Consider the following 19,867-nt stretch of genomic DNA (forward strand, 5'->3'; position numbering starts at 1 on the left):
GAGGGTCTGGGGTTCGAGTCCCCATGCGATAAAGCTACCACCAACATGGAGCATCCGACATTCTGGTCGTAATTGCGATATGCTGGCCCCATTTCGAAAAAGTGATCGAAAATGGAGTCTCCATTTGTTTGGCCAAGTGGTCCAAATAAAGAGCAGAGTCAGTGGAAAATATCCAACAATGCGACCGCCTAGACAAGATGTATATCTGCAAAGCTGTATCTTTGTCTAACTTGGAAGCAAGTTAATGTCGAGAGGGACTTTCGAGAAGCAGCAGAAGGGTTGATAGTGTAGTAGAAGAGTACTGGTGCCTGATCTTTCTTTGAAAAGGGGTGAGTCCGGAAAGTGAAAAAATAAAGATGTACTTCGGACATAATTATTTTTTTTAGTTAGTTAGTTATTAAAAATGTATGGTTTGCCATACATTTTGATAAAAAAGGGGTGGAGGAATGTTAACGAGCATCTCTCCCCCCCTCTCTGGCTTTCTTACTCTTTCTGTTTTCTCTCTCTGTGTCTCTATAAGAGAATAGAGAGGGAGAGAGAGAGAGAGAGAGAGAGAGAGAGAGGTGAGTAAACGTGGAGGTAGACACGTTTACCAGAACCAAAGGTCAGCTGACCAAATTACGTATGTGTGACGTGGTTGGCTAGATCTGTGAGATTTGATTTGAGCTTTGAAGAAGACGGACGTTTTTCCGTGGTCTCCCCCTCTTAACTGGGGAGGGGGGAGACAACGCTGACGTGTGTGAAGAAGAACCACACAAGCAGATTTCACTTTACACCTGCTGCAGGACCTCTGGGGAAAGTGAAATAAAATCTATAAAAAACATTCATCGTCTTGGAGTGATAAATCTTCGTCAAACAGGTATCAAGTCTCCCTCCAGGATGAGAAATTTCCAGATGGTTCAACAGCGAGAAACAGAGGTAGGTTCAGAAATTACATGTCACACACACGATTCCCTTTATGATAATCAAACACACAACCATTTATATTAGAGACAATCATACGCACACGGAATCTTTGATGTTATACAGTGTATACACCCAAACGTAAAAAGTGCCCCTAAATGAAGAACTCTATATAACATATTCAAATGTAACGAAAGCTCAATTTGGTACCCCTCAAGGATAACCTCGATGATAACGAATATATAACAGAGGTAGCAAGTTTAGTTGACAGAAGAAAGCCAAAGAAAACATGGATGGAACTTGGGAAAAGACCTGGCAGAGATACGAGGTGCCTTAAATAAGTTTCCAGACTTTTTTACGTATGGGCACTTATTTATAGTAAACACCTGAAACTCTAGTGTTGCGTTGTTATATCATAGAGGTCACCAAAATTGTATTTGTTGTATCATAAAAGGGATCATGTGTGATCATCTAATCAGAGTTAATGTCGTGTAATCGTCTAGTGGTCCAGTCTATTAAATGATATATTCATATACTGTTGTGTGTGTGATGCATGTATTTTTCAACATACCTTCTGCGTCTTGGATGTTGGTCCATCTGGAACATCTCGTGTCTTGGGGGGGAGACGATGCCTGTTTTGGACAAAGGTTCATTCACTCCAACACGATGAATTTGTTTTATAGTTTTTATTTCACTTTCCAGATGTCTCGCAGAAGATGGAAAGTGAATCTCTGGCTTGCGTGGTACTCGTCTCGTTTCTACACACGTCAGCCTGTGAAGGGGAGGAGACGTCTAAAGCCGTCCGTTGCCTTCTAAGCCCAAACCAAATCTTCGCGATTCAGCTAACCTGATCACGTGACTCGCACGCAATCCGATCAGCTGATCTTGACTTCCGGTCAACGTGTCTACAATATAATTTACCCATCCCCCTCTCTCTCGTCATTCTATAACACTAGCCGCTTCTACTCCGGCCGCAATGACTTGTACCGTAAATGTAAGGACACACGTGTGTGTGTGTGGGGGGGGGATTTATAGATTTTGGTTTTACTAGTCGTTTAAAATCAAGAAAAAGCCGTCCAACACATGCCAGCATGTAAAACGGACGTTAAAGCGAATATTATGATGAGACGTTAGGATGGTTATTTATTTATTTATTTTTTTTGATTGCAGGACATTCGACCAATGGAAGTATATACTGTTGATTTTATGGTTGACAATGCCAACCTTTGCTTTGTGGGTAAGTTGACATGTTTTTAATTTTTTTAAACATACATAATTTAAAATTTTTTTTTCATTTTATCGCAGTTGTCTTTCTGTAGTTGCATCACTGTCATATCTACTAGCAGGCTGGCCAGCATCACTTGGTTGTAAAATATGCTTAAATATGATATTTTTATTTATATAGATTTCATATTTATTATCATAGAGCTAGTTCTCTCGATGATCGATTGATCACTCGCTGCCTCTGTTCAGTCTCAAAAAAACAAAGGATACCCCCTGTAGGGGCAGCTGCACATGTAATTGTGAGGCAATTGTAGTTCAATTACCAACCACACCTCTCCTGAATCGGTACTGTTTGAGTCCAGTGGCAAGGAGAAGTCCAGGATGACTGGAAATAATGCTGAGATAAGCAGAGAGCACATACAGAACCTGGAAGTCCCAAATGGTCACCCATTTAGTATTGACCAGGTTCAACATTGCTTAACTTCAGTGATCCACTCGCAGACAATATCACTTTTAGATACAAGGTGTCTAAAAAGTCACTGGAGGGTTTTGAACTTAAATAGATTCTTTATGTTTTTGATATCTTTATGTAATTTTAACACAATCTGACTAAGGCATTTGGGAAATTAAAAAAAAAACGATGCAAAATTCAAACAATCTTTATTTATGAAAAATAATATCTTTTAAATGTTGCCCATTTTCAGCTTCGTATATTTGTGCTCTTTCCAAAACATTATTCATGACAGATTGCAGAATCTCTGGATTGCGATTTCACTCCTTTATTTCGTTCCTGATGTTTTCCTTCAATTCTTGCAGGGATTGCACAATGTTTCGAATTGTGTTGTGACTCGAGCTATCTGATGCATAAAAATGCCGTCAATAAGTTCTTTGAGTCAAACAGTTAACCACTGATTTTGGTAGAACAATTTCACAACTTGTGTACATTGTTCAATGCTATACTTATCCATAATTTATTTCCAAAATATTATCTGTAAAATATTTGAAATAAAGAAAAAAATAATCATTAATGGAAAAATGACTAAGGTTTTCAACCATTCAGTGACTTTTTGGACACCCTATATATTATATATATATATATATATATATAATATGAGCTGTATTTACTCAATGTTGTCTAGACGGAGACAGTGTGGAATGTAGGGCTTAGAGAAAATCATAATTCCAAATATATCAAGTCAGTTCATTTTCAGGATACATACACTCGACTGTGTTACTATCTCCTATGATGTGGAACAGACATTGGATTTTGTGAGACGTAAATATTGTCAATTTATGTCTATGTTCGCTGTAGATAAAGTAGAAACTGCCACATTATGACGTGTTCTTCAGAATTGTCTAATCTATTGCCTGCTTCCTTTGTTCCAGTTCGTTTGACTCGTCTTCACTAATTTACTATCTTCATACTTTGTTATTACAACGTTCTAGTAGCTTCTTTCCTTAGACATTTTTTTTTTTTTTTTTTACTCTTTTTCACTCCAAGCAAGGCATACTGTCACTTAAAATATAAAGCTGGTGCTGCCAGATCAGGCTGTCTGAAGATATTGGCTTCTTGAGACGACATGCACCTAACATTGATGCTTTTTGTTTTTTTACTTTTTTTTGCAAAACTTAATTATGTTTTACAAAAACAACAACCTACTTTTTCCCTCTTTTTCCTTCTTCCCATTTCCCCTTTCTCTTTCTATCTCCCCCTACTTTCTGACTGGTTTCCTAACTTAAAATATACCAAATATTAATACTGTTACTCTTTTCCCTCTCCCATTGCAAAACTCATTCATGTTTTGCAGGGCAAGGAACAAAAACGATAAAATCCACTATAAAACAACCAAACCAAACCAAACACTACAAACTAGCGATTGAAGATACAAACAGTTTGAAGAATAAAAACCTTCTACAAAATAACTGGATGCAACATGAATTCTATTTCCAAAATAACTGGATTCAGCATTAAATAACCGGGAAAGGGTTGATATGCCGTAGAACAAAACAATCAGCAAAACCTAAAATGTAAAAGCTACTTATTGGGATTATGTGTAACAGGGGACTGTGGGGAGTTGAGCAGCAAGATATCTGTTCACAGTACATTTAAACTTCAGCAGGGTAGTACAGTTAGAGAAGCAAGAAACAGGTGGGGAATTATTCTTTCCTTGTTTTCTCAAAGTCTTTCAGTATCTGATATATTTGTCATTAATGTTTTTTGTTTTGTTTTCAGTGACTGACATATATTTGTCATTAATGTTTTTTGTTTTGTTTTCAGTGACTGACATATATTTGTCATTAATGTTTTTTGTTTTGTTTTCAGTGACTGACATATATTTGTCATTAATGTTTTTTGTTTTGCTTTCAGTGACTGACATATATTTGTCATTAATGTTTTTTGTTTTGCTTTCAGTGACTGACAGATTGAAAAATTTATTAGTTTACTCTTATCAACCAGAAGGTAAGAAACTTCAATTTAACATCTAAAATTTATTTTTTATGTATGTTATGTTCTAGGAACCCTATGGCAATAGCGATTAAGTTAGTGCGAATTTTGACAAGAGTCATACTGAGTGTGTGTCATAAATAACCTAAATCTTGCAAAACAGAATCATTCCCAGCGTTGAATCATAAGGTCAAAAGTTAAGCGGCATAGACAAAACGCAGGTATGAATTAAGATGACGAATGACGTCACGTTTTTCAAGCTGAGAGGAAAAAGATTTTCAAACCAGTCTCTGTGGAAGACGTACAACAAGTTCACCAATAGTGGGAGTCTGTCTGGGAAGCAGTACGAGACACACTGTTGATAATACTGTAATAAATGTGTGAAATGTTACCTTGCTATCACTGCCCCGTATGTTGTTTCAGTTAAGAAGTAACTAAATAACTAAATATTAGTCTCTCTCTTTCCTGGGATGATTCTCTCCAAAATAAAACCTTTAAGAAAACTCAGCATACACTTCCTTGTGTATTTCTTGTATGAAAAGAAACTTATTTTTTAAAGTAACCACTAGACAAAATTGCGACGATGAAGAGACATAGCAGTGTCAGACAAGGCGGTAATAGACCCAAGCACGTAGGTACAAGGGTTGTTCCAAAAGTAAAACCTCCCATTTTATTTTTAACTTAAAAATATTGAAGGGCTACAAAGACGGGAGTAGTACCATTAATATGAGTGACCTTATGTGCTCCAGAATTTATTTTTCTACATAGTCACTATCATTCTCAGTGCACTTTTGCCAGTTATGAATGACTGTGCATGGGCGTCCGAAGTGTGCTTTGTTATTTGAAGGTCGTTCCAAAAGTAAAGCCTCCCTTTCTTTCTTATTTTTTGTAATTCAAAAAGTTGCCAGGAATTCAATGATGCATCTCTGCTTCTGATGCACACCCATGATGAGTTGCTTTCTTAGTCTTGCACCGTCAATATCTGCAACAGAGAGATGAAACTTTCAAATCATGAATGCAAGAGTTCAGTCATCATAACGATGCAGTTTACAATCCTCTCTGATCCCTTCGGACGGAATAGACAAAGAAAAGGAGGCATTACTTTTGGAATGCCCCTCGGATAAAGAATCTCGTTAATAAAAACATCTAGGCAAAGAGAACATGAGTGAAATATCCCATGGTCGACATTTTTACTCCCATGCATTAAAATTGTTATTGTTTTTTTTTTTTTTTTTAAATTTTATTTTAAAGCTCGGAAAAGCTGCGGTGGAATGCGACTGTTGCGTTGTGCAGATATGAATATTGGTTCCCATGTTTTGAGTACATTCCGTGTTCGTTGCAAACTTTCTGACCAATCAATCGATCGGAAGATGATCAGTGTGGCCGAAAAGAGACATATCACATTTTTTGGTGAGTCATCCACGTTTTTCTCTCCCCCCACCCCCATGCGTATAAATTTGTTTTGAGATGGAAACATTGCATCCGATTATTCCGATACAGCAATATAAAAAAATATGGATGTGCAAAAAAAAAAAAAAAAAAAAAAAAAATGCTATCACCTCGCCGCAAATGTTTTTGCTGGTTTGTCATTGGGGGGCATTTAAAATTTTATTTTATGCATATTTTTATTATTTGAAACATGACACCATGATTAATTTCTAACGTTTTCTTTCACATTATTAAAGCATCATTCATATTTTTAATGCAGTATTCTCGTGCATGTTGACCCCTAAATGACTTTCTTTAGTTAACTGAGAGTTATCTTCCGTATAATGATACTTGTCTTAACACAGGATTACTGAATTTGATTGGGAAATCTTGCCCCATCCTACATATGTAACGTTGTATGCACATTTACACATACAAAGCAGAGTATGTTGGAAGAAACAGAAGACAAGTAATAACTTAACTTTTTTTTTTTTTTTTTTGTAACAATGACATTTATTTCCTCATTCTCCTGCCATACTTACTTAACCCACTCATATCTCCTAAAAAAAGAAAGCCAACCCATCTGTATACCTTGTCAAACACCACTCACAATCAAACACATTAATCAAATGTACTGATTTTGTAACCGTAAGAAATCGATTCTACAAAGAAAACAATATTAAAGAGTTATTTGATAAAAATAATCCCCACACCATACTCTCGTATCTTAAAAAAATTGGCCTTTATAAAAAAATTTAAAAAGAACCCTTTATACAACGGTCTTGGATATGACCTTAAAATATATCCAATGGCGAGGCCCACCTTGCAGGCCTTGGGGAGTGTGGAGCCACCCTTTAATTGCCATTGCTCCCAGGTCCACTCTGATCCGGAGTGGTAGTACCTGTTAGGGTCCCAACTATGGGTTAAATAGAATCCGACTTAAAATCGTTCCTCAAAATAACTAGATTTGGCATTAAATAACCTGAAAAAGGTTGATATGCCGTAAAACAAAAGCAACCAATCAACCAATCCATATAAGGTTTGTAAAAGCAGAGAAGTGGAAAATTTCGTTCGTAGTTACGTTACGTGTCTGGCTGTTATATCACTGAAAGTCACGAGAGACCTGTAATAGTTGAGAAAATCTGATTAATAACGAGTTTAAAGACGTAAATATAATACAATACAAAATGAATGAGTTTAAAGACGTAAATATAATACAATACAAAATGGTTTTATCTTGAACTCATGAATTTTGCTGTTGAACTCTGGAATCTACGTAAAATTTTGAGTAACTTTTTATTGAATCCATGGATGTAACATTCTCTTGTTCTAACAGCCATGATTGTGTAGAAGTTTAAAGTAATTTGCAGTTGTATTCTTAAGAATACTGAAGAAGGTAGGAGGTTACATCAGTCGAAATGTGAAAATAACATTAAAGATGAAAACAGTAGTCCAAAGAATCCAAATTTTGTTTTTTTATGATCATCATATTTAAAAGACAAATTAATTTGAGTAATAAATCAGACCATTCCTTCTTTAGATGGATTTTTCGATTATTGACATTTAACAAAGGCATTCTGATATAAAACCTATCTAAGAACATTCCCAGACACAGGAAGTACATTTGTGTGTAATTGAAAATAAATCTTGGCCCAACCATTTCCCTAAAGTCCATAGTGAACACACACACACAAACACACAAAGTGCCTTTTATATATCAATAGAGATACTTGTTATATACCTCCCTAACATTGCTTGGTAGTTTTTACTTTTATTTTGTTTTTTTTTAAACTGTTTTTTTTTTTTTGTTTTTTTAAAAAAAATTGTTTTTAAATTTAATTATGACAATATTATTTAGTCGTTAAATATTAATTGAATCAAATTAACTAGTTTTTGTCAAGATAATGTTGTTTTGGTCTCTATTTGTAAAAGCAGATGTAAATAGAAAAAAAAAACGTTAGGTTTTGTTTTATCTTTTTAAAAAAAATTATTAACATACGATCGTGATCGATTTTATTTTTACAATTTTATTTATATATGGTCATATTTGATCTTATATTTTAAAATTTTATTGATATACGGTCATGTTTGATTTTATTTAAAATCTTTTTATTTATATACAGTCATGTTCGATTTTATTTTTACAATTTTATTTTATACAGTCATGTTCAATTTTATATTTTTAAATTTTATTAATATACGGCCATGTTCGATTTTATTTTAAAATTTATTAATATATGATCTTGTTTGATTCTATTTATTTAATTTTTATTTATATACGATCATGTTTGATTTTATTTATTATAAAAAAATATTTTTTCCAGCTACATTAGACGGGAGTATTTTTATTTATACATGTTTGATTTTATTTATTATAAAAAATCATTTTTTCCAGCTACATTAGACGGGAGTATTGGCAACGTGATGCCAATCTCGGAGAAAGTTTATCGTCGATTACTCATGTTGCAGAATGCGATGGCGACACACATCCCACACATTGCAGGACTTAATCCAAAAGCTTACAGGTACGACGACTTGTTTGATAGGTTGTGATTCTGTTTTTGGGATAGGAGAGTGGTATATGACCAATTTCTTTATTCAAAAAAGAAAAAAGGCCACTAAAATGTATTATCTTCCTTTTTTGGTAGTAATGATAAGGTAGTATCTGTTCATTAGTTTCTTTCTTAGAACTGCACGCCTGTGGAACTCTGTTCCGTCTGCCTGCTTCCCACCGGACTACAACTTGGATGTCTTCAAGTCCAATGTTAACAAATTCCTAATGAACCGCCCCCTTAAATAAACACTTCATCAAATCTCCACACTAACGTAATGTACTTGCAATAACCCTTATCCCTGAGTGGCTTCCGGGCCTTGATAAGTGGTGATCACTGTGTAAAAAAAAAAAAAAATGTGAGAACAATATCACAGGAATTACCATCACTTTTATGGGGGAGGATAGTTTAGTATCTGTTCTGTTATGAGACAATCCTCTCAGGCATTATCTCCTCCATTTATGAGGCGTTTTTCCACTTTTTGTTTGAATTCAGAAAAAGTGTTTTTTATTAAAACTGATTTCTACAAAATTTTTTTGTAATTTTATTTCTCTTTCTGTTTCTTTGTCTTTCACACTTTATTTTTTTCCTTCCTGTTTGGCTTTTTACATTTTTTTATTATTATTAAATGAAATAACAAAATACAAAGCATAATTTCCAATTCTTAAATGAATATAATTAAACAATTAGATAAAAAGCAATTACAAATCAATTACAAAGTATAAATTAAAATTCTTAAGTGAATAACTACAAATGAAGTTCTGCTTCCACTGGATCATGCTGTGGTGGTTACCTCTTCTCTGCACCTGCTGCTGCTCTACTAACTCTTTTATTCTTGCTGCGTGCCTTCTCTGCTCTCCTAGTCTCATCAATATTCAAAGTTGAATACTCTTAAGCTGCAATGAAGAAACCTTAGTCTCCCCATTCTCAGAACATAGCCTGTTCCTCATAGGTTCATACAGATTATCACCTGTACTAAACAGCCTCTCACTCTCCACAGATGAAGCCAGTTTACTTGGCAGTGGTAAGGTCTTCTGCGTCTTTTTTCACCACTGAAATGGATCATCACCTTTTGAAAGTAGTCGTAAAGCTACATAATGATTAACTTCTTTTGTGCATTTATGAATAATAGATATTAATTTTGTTGTATTTACAGTCATAGTTTCCAAGTTTAAATAAACCTCTACCTGCTAGATTTTAGATGTTTTAGATTTATTACTGTAGACTTATTTGAAACTAATTCATCAAACAGACTTGACTTTCAGTTTGACCTTTTGACCCTCAGCATAGCTTAAAGAAGTATATTCTGATTCTGCTTTATAATCATTAGTAGAAAGTAGATCCATCCAGCGCGGCCGTAGTTGAGATTGAACTCACTACACGAGTTTGTAGTGTAATTCAAATCTTGTTGGTAGCTGAATACTTGATGCTTCGTCAGGGCTATCAAGGGTATTTTTTTTTTATTGTGACGCCATCACTAGACGGGGTGCCTACCACTGGGTCCTGGATATGACCTAAAACTATATCCGATGGTGAAGCCCCAGCTTGCGGGCCTTGGGGAGTGTGGAGCCACCCTTTAACTGCCATTGCTCCCAGGTCCACTCTGACCCCGAGTGGTAGTACCTGTTAGGGTCTCAACTATGGGTTAAATAGAAACCGACGTAAAAAAACAAATATACTCCATTAAAAATCGTTCCTCAAAATAACTAGATTCGGCATTAAATAACCTGAAAAAGGTTGATATGCCGTAAAACAAAAACAACCAACCAACCAGCCTACCACGGCTTAAGAGTCTCCTCTACCCCCGAGAGAAGGATAGACTGCACCAATTTCCCAACCTGGTATTTTACCTCGCGGTTTTATTATCTCCCTTAGATCATTTTAATGCAAAATAGTCTCGTTTTACTTGTGTTTACAAATTTATTTTCTTTTATAACTCCATTCGCTTTTTCCTTACACTTTTCTTTTTTTTATTTAAATAATGTGTATGTTGCTGAATATCTCTAGACGCAAACACGTAACATATATATTAAAGAAAAACAGTTTGCACAGAATTGAAAAATCCTTGAATTTTGGACTTTTACCTTGAAAAGGTCTTATTTCTATTATTACCTTGAAAAATCCTTGAAAATATGGAAAATTTCTTAGAAATGTCTTAAATTGTATTATGTCCAGTAACAATTTGTCCAAATATTAAAAATAAAATTGAAATAAATACCATTAAATCAGTTTAAGTATTCATAAAAATACCATAAATATTTTTTAAATATTAAAAACAAAATCAAAATACATTTTGAAATTGCATCGTTTTATTGTGGATACAAGAATTACGCCCCATTATCACAAAGGAACGTAACTCCATTTTTCTTTCTGGGCTATCTAGTTTTCGGTTATACGAAATTTTTTTTCTCGCATATTTTTTTTTTTTTTTTTTTTTTTTTTTTTTGGAGGTGGGTTGTTATTTCTAATATCCCTCTCTATTTTTGCTTTCATTTATAAAAATATGCAGGTAGGTTGCAAAGTAACTTTTTTTTTTTTTTTTTTTTTTTTTTAACCATTTTTTCGAATTGCTATGGATTGTAAAACAAACTCCAAATTTTGTTTTGAAAATTTGAATTTTGTCAAAAGAAGGCCTTGAAAAACATTAAAAAAAAAAAAATCTTGAAAAGTCTTTGAAAATAGACATTGGAAATCTGTACGACCCCCGTAGAAGTAGAATCCAATTTTTAATGATGTTTTCCATGTTATTTTTAAAATTTTTAAATTTATATTTAAATCTTGGATCTAGGAAAGTAGACAGTTTTTATCATTTAGATGGGATGAAAATACCTAAACTACTACTATTACTGAAATTAGCAAGAAAAAGTAATCACACGCCAAGGTTTATAACGCATACAGAAATGTCAACAAGTTTAATCGCAAAATGTTTATTTCAACTAAAGACGTAATTCCTTTGCTTTTGCTCATGTGCAAATTCATTTATAACTTAAAGTAGTTTAATTTAATCTTTCTTATCTATCTGTAGATAGCTCAAATGGTGGGGAACGTGGCTGGAGCGGTAAATGTTTTGGTTTTGATTCTAGCTGATAGCACCCAAGTCATTTTTTATATCTCTTGAAATCACTACTATATATTAGGTACAATATAATATTCAATAGATAATTGACTCTTCAATAATAAATACAAAATCTGCACGAACTAAAATAGATTTAAGTATATTTTACAACCAGGCAAGGCAGGCAACTCCTACTAGTCAGTAATAAAATTTGTCAAAAGTTCTTGGAAGCGTCTTTAAGAAAAATTGAAATTTGGAATAAATAGACAAAATGTATTTGAAATCAAGTTTAAGATTTTAATAAAAATCATTAATTTTTAAAAAAATTATTTTTGTCATTAATTTTGGATAGTAAAATATCTCTCATCAGAGATAGTGATTGAAAAAAAAAAATTTTTTTTTCCCAGAATTAGAAATGTCTTTACCTCGTGTTGTTGTTGAGGCAGCAGTAGGATGGCATTGATTGATACTTTCAGTATTGCTCTTTTGTTGCATGCATGCAGCGGCCCTGCTGTTTTAACAGCGTTGGCGACCACAGCTCTTCAAATTGTAGAGCCATGGTAATCTTGGGAAGACAAGTAAAAACCGTAATTTCTCATTGCTTTCTATCTTGATTCAGGGGTGTATCTCCCTCTATGAGTTAAACGCACCCCCAGATACCAGGAAAATCCCACCTCTTTATTGTTGAGGTCCCTTGATACAGGAAAATCTTCTACTCTAATAGTTTCTTTTCTCAGACTGCTGAACTTTAGAACTCCCTCCCTGTTTTCTGCTACCTTGACTGCTAATTTTTCTGTTTTCTCCTTCCTTGACTGGAAATTTCTACCACTCTGCACAGTACATACAGTACCTGCCCTTCCCAAATGGGCAGATTCATCGTTGCTTAACTTTGCTGATCTGGCGAGAACCGGTGTGTCAATGTGATTGTGTCATATATTTTGTGCTCTTTTGTTAACTGCCCTAAAAAGCTAGAATGGCTTGGAAATGGAAGATCATGTTACGATAAATTTCACACATTGGAGGAGATAATTCGGTGTTTATTTAGAATCACACTTGATTAAAAAAGATAAAATTACAAAGAAATCTTTATGGTTTACATACTTGTCATGGGACGAAATGTTGGCAAATTGGTTTCGTTTAAAAGAAATTGTGAAACATGAAAATCTTGTTATATTCATTTTGTATTTTCTGAATTTTTTGATTTTCTGTTTATTTTTAAAAAAATATTTCAGAGCTGTCAAGACGACCATTCCCGAGCTCTTTAATCCGAGCCGAAATATTCTCGACGGTGAATTATTGTGGAAGTACACGAATCTGAGTGTTATTGAGAAAAGTGAAGTTGCGCGAAGAATCGGCATTACAGTTGATCAGGTAAGTTTTTTGCTTCTCTGTCCTAACCATTATCGCTGTTTCCCAGAATGAAATGGTCCTGGATACGACCTTAAACTATATCCAGTGGTGAGGCCCCCGCTTGCGGGCTTTGGGGAGTGTGGAGGCACCCCTAAATTGCCATTGCTCCCAGTTCTACTCTGACCTGGAGTGGTAGTACCTGTTAGGGTCCCAACTATGGGTTAAATAGAAACCGACGTGAAAACAACAAATATATTCTATTAAAAAATTTTTTCTTCAGAATCTTTGGATTCGGCATTAAATAACCTGAAAAGGGTTGATATGCCGTAAAACAACCAACGAACCCAGAATGAATATTAATTCTTCATTCCATCATCCCAAACACGATAGAAGATAAATAATAATCCGATATCTTTTAGAGGATGTGTATAACTTTGCCTGCATCCTTGAACTGGTCCTTCACTTAAAATGTGTGTGTCCTAGTCTTATTATTGTGACCATGTTGATTATAAACTTGGTGGTCACCGAGCATACATGAAGCTTTTAAAATAAAATAAAAACAACAAACATATTTTATACAAGTGACTGTTGAACGTGCGTGTGTGTTGTTGGATAAAGACCTAAACGCTATTTCTTTTGGGGTCCAGTGACCACATTCTTTATGCCACACTAAAAGTCAACATCACCAGATCATGGTGTGAGTTCATTGCAAAAAAATAATTCTTAGTAGTCATTAAAAAGAATTTCTTTTTGAGTTAAAATCTATTGAGAAATACACATTTTGTGTTGAGAAATTCACACTTTAAATATATAAACATTAGATAAAGAATAACTAGTTATCCAAAATGGCTGTCTATTTTTGGACCATGTTGTTTAACTTTACTTATGTTTACATATTCAAAGCATGTATTTCTCAGTATATTTTAACCTGAAAAATTTAAAAAACAAGTGAAACATGTATAGTCCCCCGTCAGCCACAGTGAACAAGGCATAAAAAAATGTCTAAGTTCAGCTCCCCTCCCCATTTAGCCCCAAAACTCCTCAAGACCTTAACATATTTAAATTTGAGTTCAACACCATGCAAAACTGCTAAATAGGCATACACAGAAAATGTTGGACAAATATGGTAAAATAGTCCCAAAAATGGAGTGTTTTTATTAGCCCTAAAAGAGCCCCTAGGGCACACCCAAGAGTTATCGCTAAAGTATAGAAAAACAAAATTATATAGAAATCAGTTAGTTAGAACTTTTCAGAAAGTTTTATAAAAACCCAAGGCATCAATTTTTTTAATAAGAACAAAAGTGTCAATTTTAGCCATACCTGAACTTGTTGCATATGTTTGTTGCTTAGTTTACGTTCTCCATTGCTATCTGATCACCTGGAAAGTTAACAAACGACTGTTGTGGCATCTTTGGTCTGTATAGTGCAATGTATCTGTTGTTTCATATTGTCATTTACTTCCTAACTAATCTCCACTAGCGGATGTGGTTCCAGTTATGAGGGTGGCATAGTCTACATTATCACAGACGATGACAATGAAAACTAATGTTTTTTTTTTATTTAGATTATATTCTAAAACAACCTGTATATAATGAACTCCTCATCTGGCATCAATTGAAATGAACGGCTCTTGTCTTGAGGGGACTCCATGTTTTGACAAGCTTCTGGACTTGACCTTTACTCCTGATCTGAAATAAAACGCATACATCAAATCTGTTGCCAAGGCCGCTGGAAAAATGGTAGGATCCTTCTACCGCTCCAGTAGATATCTCACTTCTGATGCAATTCTCTACCTATATAAAAGCCAGGTACAGCTAATGATGGAGTACTGTTGCCACATCAGGGCAGGAGCTGCTAGAGGCAACTTATCCTGCCTTAACAGAGTTCAAAATAGACTTTGTAGCCTAGATAGGGATGCCCTTTTCTCTTTTCTGCAACTTTTTTCCCACAGAAAAGACGTTGCAAGCCTGTCTCTGCTTTATCATTATTTCCATGACAAGTATTCGTCTGAGCTTCAATCTATAGTCCTCCAAACTTTCACAAAAAACACTCGTGTAGCCAAAACCACTATTAATAATTTTCCATACTCTTTATCTGTGCCTAAACCTAAACGTAGATTCCATTCTTTCTTAGAACTGCACGCCTGTGGAACCCTTTTCCGTTTGCTTGCTTTCCAGCTGACTACAATTTGATTGTCTTCAAGTCCAACATAAACAAATTCTTGATGAACTGTCCCCCTAAGTAATCCAATTTACAACATTTCCACTACTCATGATTACTACGTTATAATCCCATTGACTAATGTATACCCATTAACCCTTATCCTCGAGTGGCCTCCAGGCCTTGATAAGTGGAGACTCCTTTGAAAAAAAAACAAAACAAAAAAAAAACTTATGACTAGAAGGGGAGGATTTAATAACTTCAGTCTCCTATTTAAAATCTGTTACAACAGTGAAAAACCAGTTGACTAGCCGATTACCTTGAGGAAAATGAATAGTTTTTTATGATTTTTTATGGAACTAATATTAAGCCATGATTCTAGAAGAGGTTTTAAACAAGGCAATTACAGGGTTGTTGTGTATGGAAGTGGACAGATTCTGGTAATTAGAAAAACCAAGTAAGTAAGATTGAAAATGATATTTTTTAAAGGAAAAGGCAGGAATCGAACCCAGTATTCAAGAGTTGAAAAGAATACATATTGCAATTTAGATACGATTATAGGAATGTGGAGCAGTGTCCATTGTGTTCGAAATAACGATACAACTAGTTGGGTCAGAGTTAGGACAATGGAAATTAAACTTAAGAATGCCTTTGTGTTGTCAAAAATGTATTGGAGATGTGTATATAAATCCACGTGAGGAGACAATCACATGGTTAAGCACATTTCTGATGTCACAAAGAAAGATAGATAACAATATCTTCAGTTAAGTTAGTCAATCAGAGAGAAGTTCGAGGGGAGTTCTTTTTTAGAAGTGCATGCCTGTGGAACTCTCTTCCGTCTGCCTGTTTCCCACCTGACTACAACTTGAATGTCTTCAAATCCAACATAAACAAATTCCTGATGAACCGCCCTCTTAAGTAAGACACTTTATCAAATCTCCAACACTAACGATTACTACGATACTATCCCATTGATTACTGTACATGCAATAACCCCCATCCCTTAGTAGCTTCCGGGATAAGTGGTGACCTCTATGTAAAAAAAAAAAAAAAAAGTGAAGTTGACAGTTAGTCGGAAGCGTGAGTTAGCTAAACCCCTTTTAGAAGCGAACCAGAAAGAGAGGCAAGACAATGTAATTCTGCAAGGCAATCAAATCCCTGATCATTCTAACTGGAATAATTAATATCATCATGTAATAAGTAAGCCTTTGTCTTCGTTTGTCATCATTTCAACCGCAAGGTAATGTGTCTTTGTGATTCGTCTTGTAAATAATGAATTCCCCTCTTCATGTTAAAAGGAACTGTTACTATATCTGTCACATGTATATCCCTTTTACAAATAATGAACTCAACAAGTAATTGTCATCGTGTATGTATATATATATATATATATATATATATATATATATATATGCTTTATATAAATGTCTCCTCATCCTTCCATTATATGTCTTGTTCCCGTCATGTACTCCACTACACAACAGGGTGACCCTACCCCAGTGCTCACATTTTGTAACGTATTTTTACGTGACCTGTTGCACATTTTCTTAATAAATTTGATTTGATTTTACTGGGATAAGTATATTTCACTTTGATTATAGAGGTGCACTATTAGTGTGGTTCTGAATTCATATAAAGGAACTGCAATTTTTATTTCATTATTTATATATGGAAAAATTATAAAAATAAAAAAAAAAACAAATGAAAACAGATTTGCTAATAAGAGGTTAAGGGCTTGGAGCAGAAGTGCATTGGGTTTGTTTTTGATTGTTAGGTAATGTTTAGCGTTCCTCAATGGCGTTAAAAACTATAGCTTTACTAAAATCCAGGATTAAAGCTCTTGCACAAAACATTCAGATAATATATTGGTGAACACATCTTTTATCATCTTACTTATTGCAACTCGCTATTTTTTTGCCAATAAATTTGATCTGATTGATTTGATAAAATAAAGACATTTTTGCAATAATGACGTCAGCAGTTTATGATAAGCAATTAGGCTTTAATTATACTTATTTCTTGAAATTACTTGTGCATCATAGTAGTATGGAGCTGCTAAAAACAGCCTATCCTGCCTTGACAGAGTACAAAATAGACTTCGTGGCTTAGTGGGGGATGCCCTTTTCTCTACCCTGCAACCTCTCTCCCACAGAAGAGACGTTGCGAGCCTATCCTTGTTTTATCGTTATTTCCATGGCAGGTGCTCGTCTGAACTCCAATCTCTTGTCCCCCCTCGCCAATCTTTCACGAAAAACACCCGTCTAGCTGAATCTACTGTCAAAAGTTTTCCCCACTCTTTATCTGTGCCTAAATCAAAACGTAGATTCCATGAACAAAGCTTCTTTCTTAGAATTGCACGCCTGTGGAACTCTGTTCCGTCTGCCTGCTTCCCACCTGACTACAACTTGGATGTGTTCAAGCCCAACGTTAACAAGTTCCTAATGAACGTCCCCCTTAAGTAAACACTTCATCAAATCTCCACACTAACGTAATGTACTTGCAATAACCCTTATCCCTGAGTGGCTTCCGGGCCTTGATAAGTGGTGACCACCATGTAAAAAAAAAAAGTATTAAAAAGATTTTCTTTTACACAACTAATTAAAATGGTTTTTCAGTGAAAAGATACAAGCTGCTGATTATTAATTCTTAATAATGGATTTTAAATGACATAAGCAAATGCGTATTGATCCAGAAATATGGATTCTTTTCATAGTGAGTTTCATAAAGTACAGTTCTTTACACAAAATAATTGCCATGTGTTTTCCTTTATCATCTTCTGTTTTGGTCATCTTAAATATTAATCAAATGTTTTTATTTTTCAGATCATTGACGATTTGATGGAAATTGATCGACTTAGTGGACATTTTTGAGAATATTAGAGAGAAAAAAAAAAAAAATTCCAAAGAATTTCATCTCATTTACAAGGTTCTGAATGACAACAACTGTTACATATGTTGAAAACTACAAACTTTTTGATAATCACTCTCCTCCCACTCTGACCCCCTTTTCCATCAACATATCTTTCAACAACAAACTAGAGCCCCTCCCCTTCCTCCTCTTTATTTAGCACCACCTCCCCACCATTTCCCTTTTTTCTATCTCCATTATCTTTCTGTTTTTCAAGTCAGACTGAATCATCCAACCGTTTCCTGAATTGGAAAGAAGGTGAAGGAGGGGGGGGTCCGTTCTTTTATATGACAGAGGCACATCATAAAATCAATGGTTTTCTTTTGGTTTAAATGCACAAATTAACTACAATGCTTGACTTTCCCCTTTAAACTTTAATTCTATTCTAGACAGAAATTATTTTTGGTACTTGTAAAGTTTAATCAAGACCTTAAAAAATGAAAATATCGAAAAAAGGTTATATTGTACGTATCTGTTCTTTCACTTGATTTGATCGAGTAGTTTTTTTTTTTTTTTTTACAGCGGAAAAACACGTTTTTATGACAGCACGTTGAAGGCAGTCATCTTGGATTTTTTCTTAATTTTTGTTTGGAGTTTAGAAACGCTATGGGAGATAACTCCAGTTAAAATGCCGACACTCCCTCCCCATCTTTAATACTATCTTTCTTTCCTAAAAATCGAACCTTTTGCTCGGTATCATAACAAATTGTTTTTTCGCTGTAAAACAAAAACTATTCGATAAAATTAAGTGAAATTTTTTTTCGGAGAACTTCATTCCATAACAGATACGTAGAATTTAAACTTTTTTCAATAATTTCATTTTTTAATATCTTCATTAAACTGTACAAGTACCTTATTTTTTAAAAAGAATGGAATTATGAGGGCACTATCGGATAAAGTATTTGATAAGATTTGTATATTGATATGATCTGTGCACAGGGTTTAGTACGGCATAATCACGTTGATACACCAGTTCTCATAGATTACCAGAGTTAATGTTGAGCCTGGCCAGTACTAGATAGGTAATCATTTGAGAATATCGAGCACTGTATGTAGGAGGACATTCACATATCCCTGCAAGGAAGTGGATTAAATAAAAAGTTCCATGTGAAATTTCATGACAAGATGCACGTGAAGGTTGGATGAAAATGTGAGAATAACTTTTGCATTTACCAACCCAGGGTTTCCACAAAGTTTATCAAATGTGCTCGGTTGCTGACGGGAATAACCAGAAGCATCCGATTACAAAACGTTAAACCGTTACAAGAAAATGATAATGCTAAACAGGAAAAACATGGAAATACTATAAATAAAATTACAAACATGTATCTAACACTAATCCGTGCGATTAGAATTAATTTTTTTGATTTCTTCAAATTTATAAAAAAAAAGTAGCCTTCATAGATTCGTACTAGCTAAAAAAAACAAAAAAACATGTTTGTTAAAATCTGAGGAATGCTCTGCTGCCCTTTTTTCAGTTATTTTCCAGCCAATTTTGTGGAAATTGCGGGTCAGTAAAGACAGAAGTACCAAAGTTGAATAAAGTAACTAATTAGGTTTAAATAGTCAGCGAATATTGTATTTTTATATAGGAAATTAAGGAACACTTAGTCGACCTTTTCCGATTATTTCCGGCAGCTGCTGCCCGAGCCCGAGCCAACTTTGTGGAAATCGTGGGTGGGTAAATGCAGAAGCACCAGAATAACATCCAAGAACTTCTAGTAATTCAAACTAAATCAAGTGTACGAAACAAATAATCAACAGATTTCAAAATCATTTTCGAATTTTGAAGCATCACAAAATAAACCCTGTCGATAAATTTTTTTTTTTTTTTAAATCTAA

At 34.5% G+C, this 19,867-nt stretch overlaps 1 protein-coding gene across 1 annotated transcript in view; it reads left to right on the top strand.

Annotated features, from left to right (window-relative positions):
* Nucleotides 1–19,458, top strand: part of LOC145259815 (cleavage and polyadenylation specificity factor subunit 1-like) — a 130,234-nt gene extending 110,776 nt beyond the window's left edge. Inside the window, exons 34-39 of the mRNA XM_080117616.1 lie at nucleotides 2,074–2,140; nucleotides 4,541–4,588; nucleotides 5,825–5,983; nucleotides 8,397–8,526; nucleotides 12,841–12,979; nucleotides 17,941–19,458. Of these exons, the coding sequence (XP_079973742.1) occupies nucleotides 2,074–2,140; nucleotides 4,541–4,588; nucleotides 5,825–5,983; nucleotides 8,397–8,526; nucleotides 12,841–12,979; nucleotides 17,941–17,988 (591 nt within the window). The 3' untranslated portion in view covers nucleotides 17,989–19,458. The remainder of the gene's footprint in view (nucleotides 1–2,073; nucleotides 2,141–4,540; nucleotides 4,589–5,824; nucleotides 5,984–8,396; nucleotides 8,527–12,840; nucleotides 12,980–17,940) is intronic.
* Nucleotides 19,459–19,867: the final 409 nt, after the last annotated feature.

The sequence above is a fragment of the Euprymna scolopes genome, chromosome 35 (assembly GCF_053919585.1).
Source record: "Euprymna scolopes isolate OS-2025 chromosome 35, ASM5391958v1, whole genome shotgun sequence".
Lineage (NCBI taxonomy): Eukaryota > Metazoa > Mollusca > Cephalopoda > Sepiida > Sepiolidae > Euprymna > Euprymna scolopes.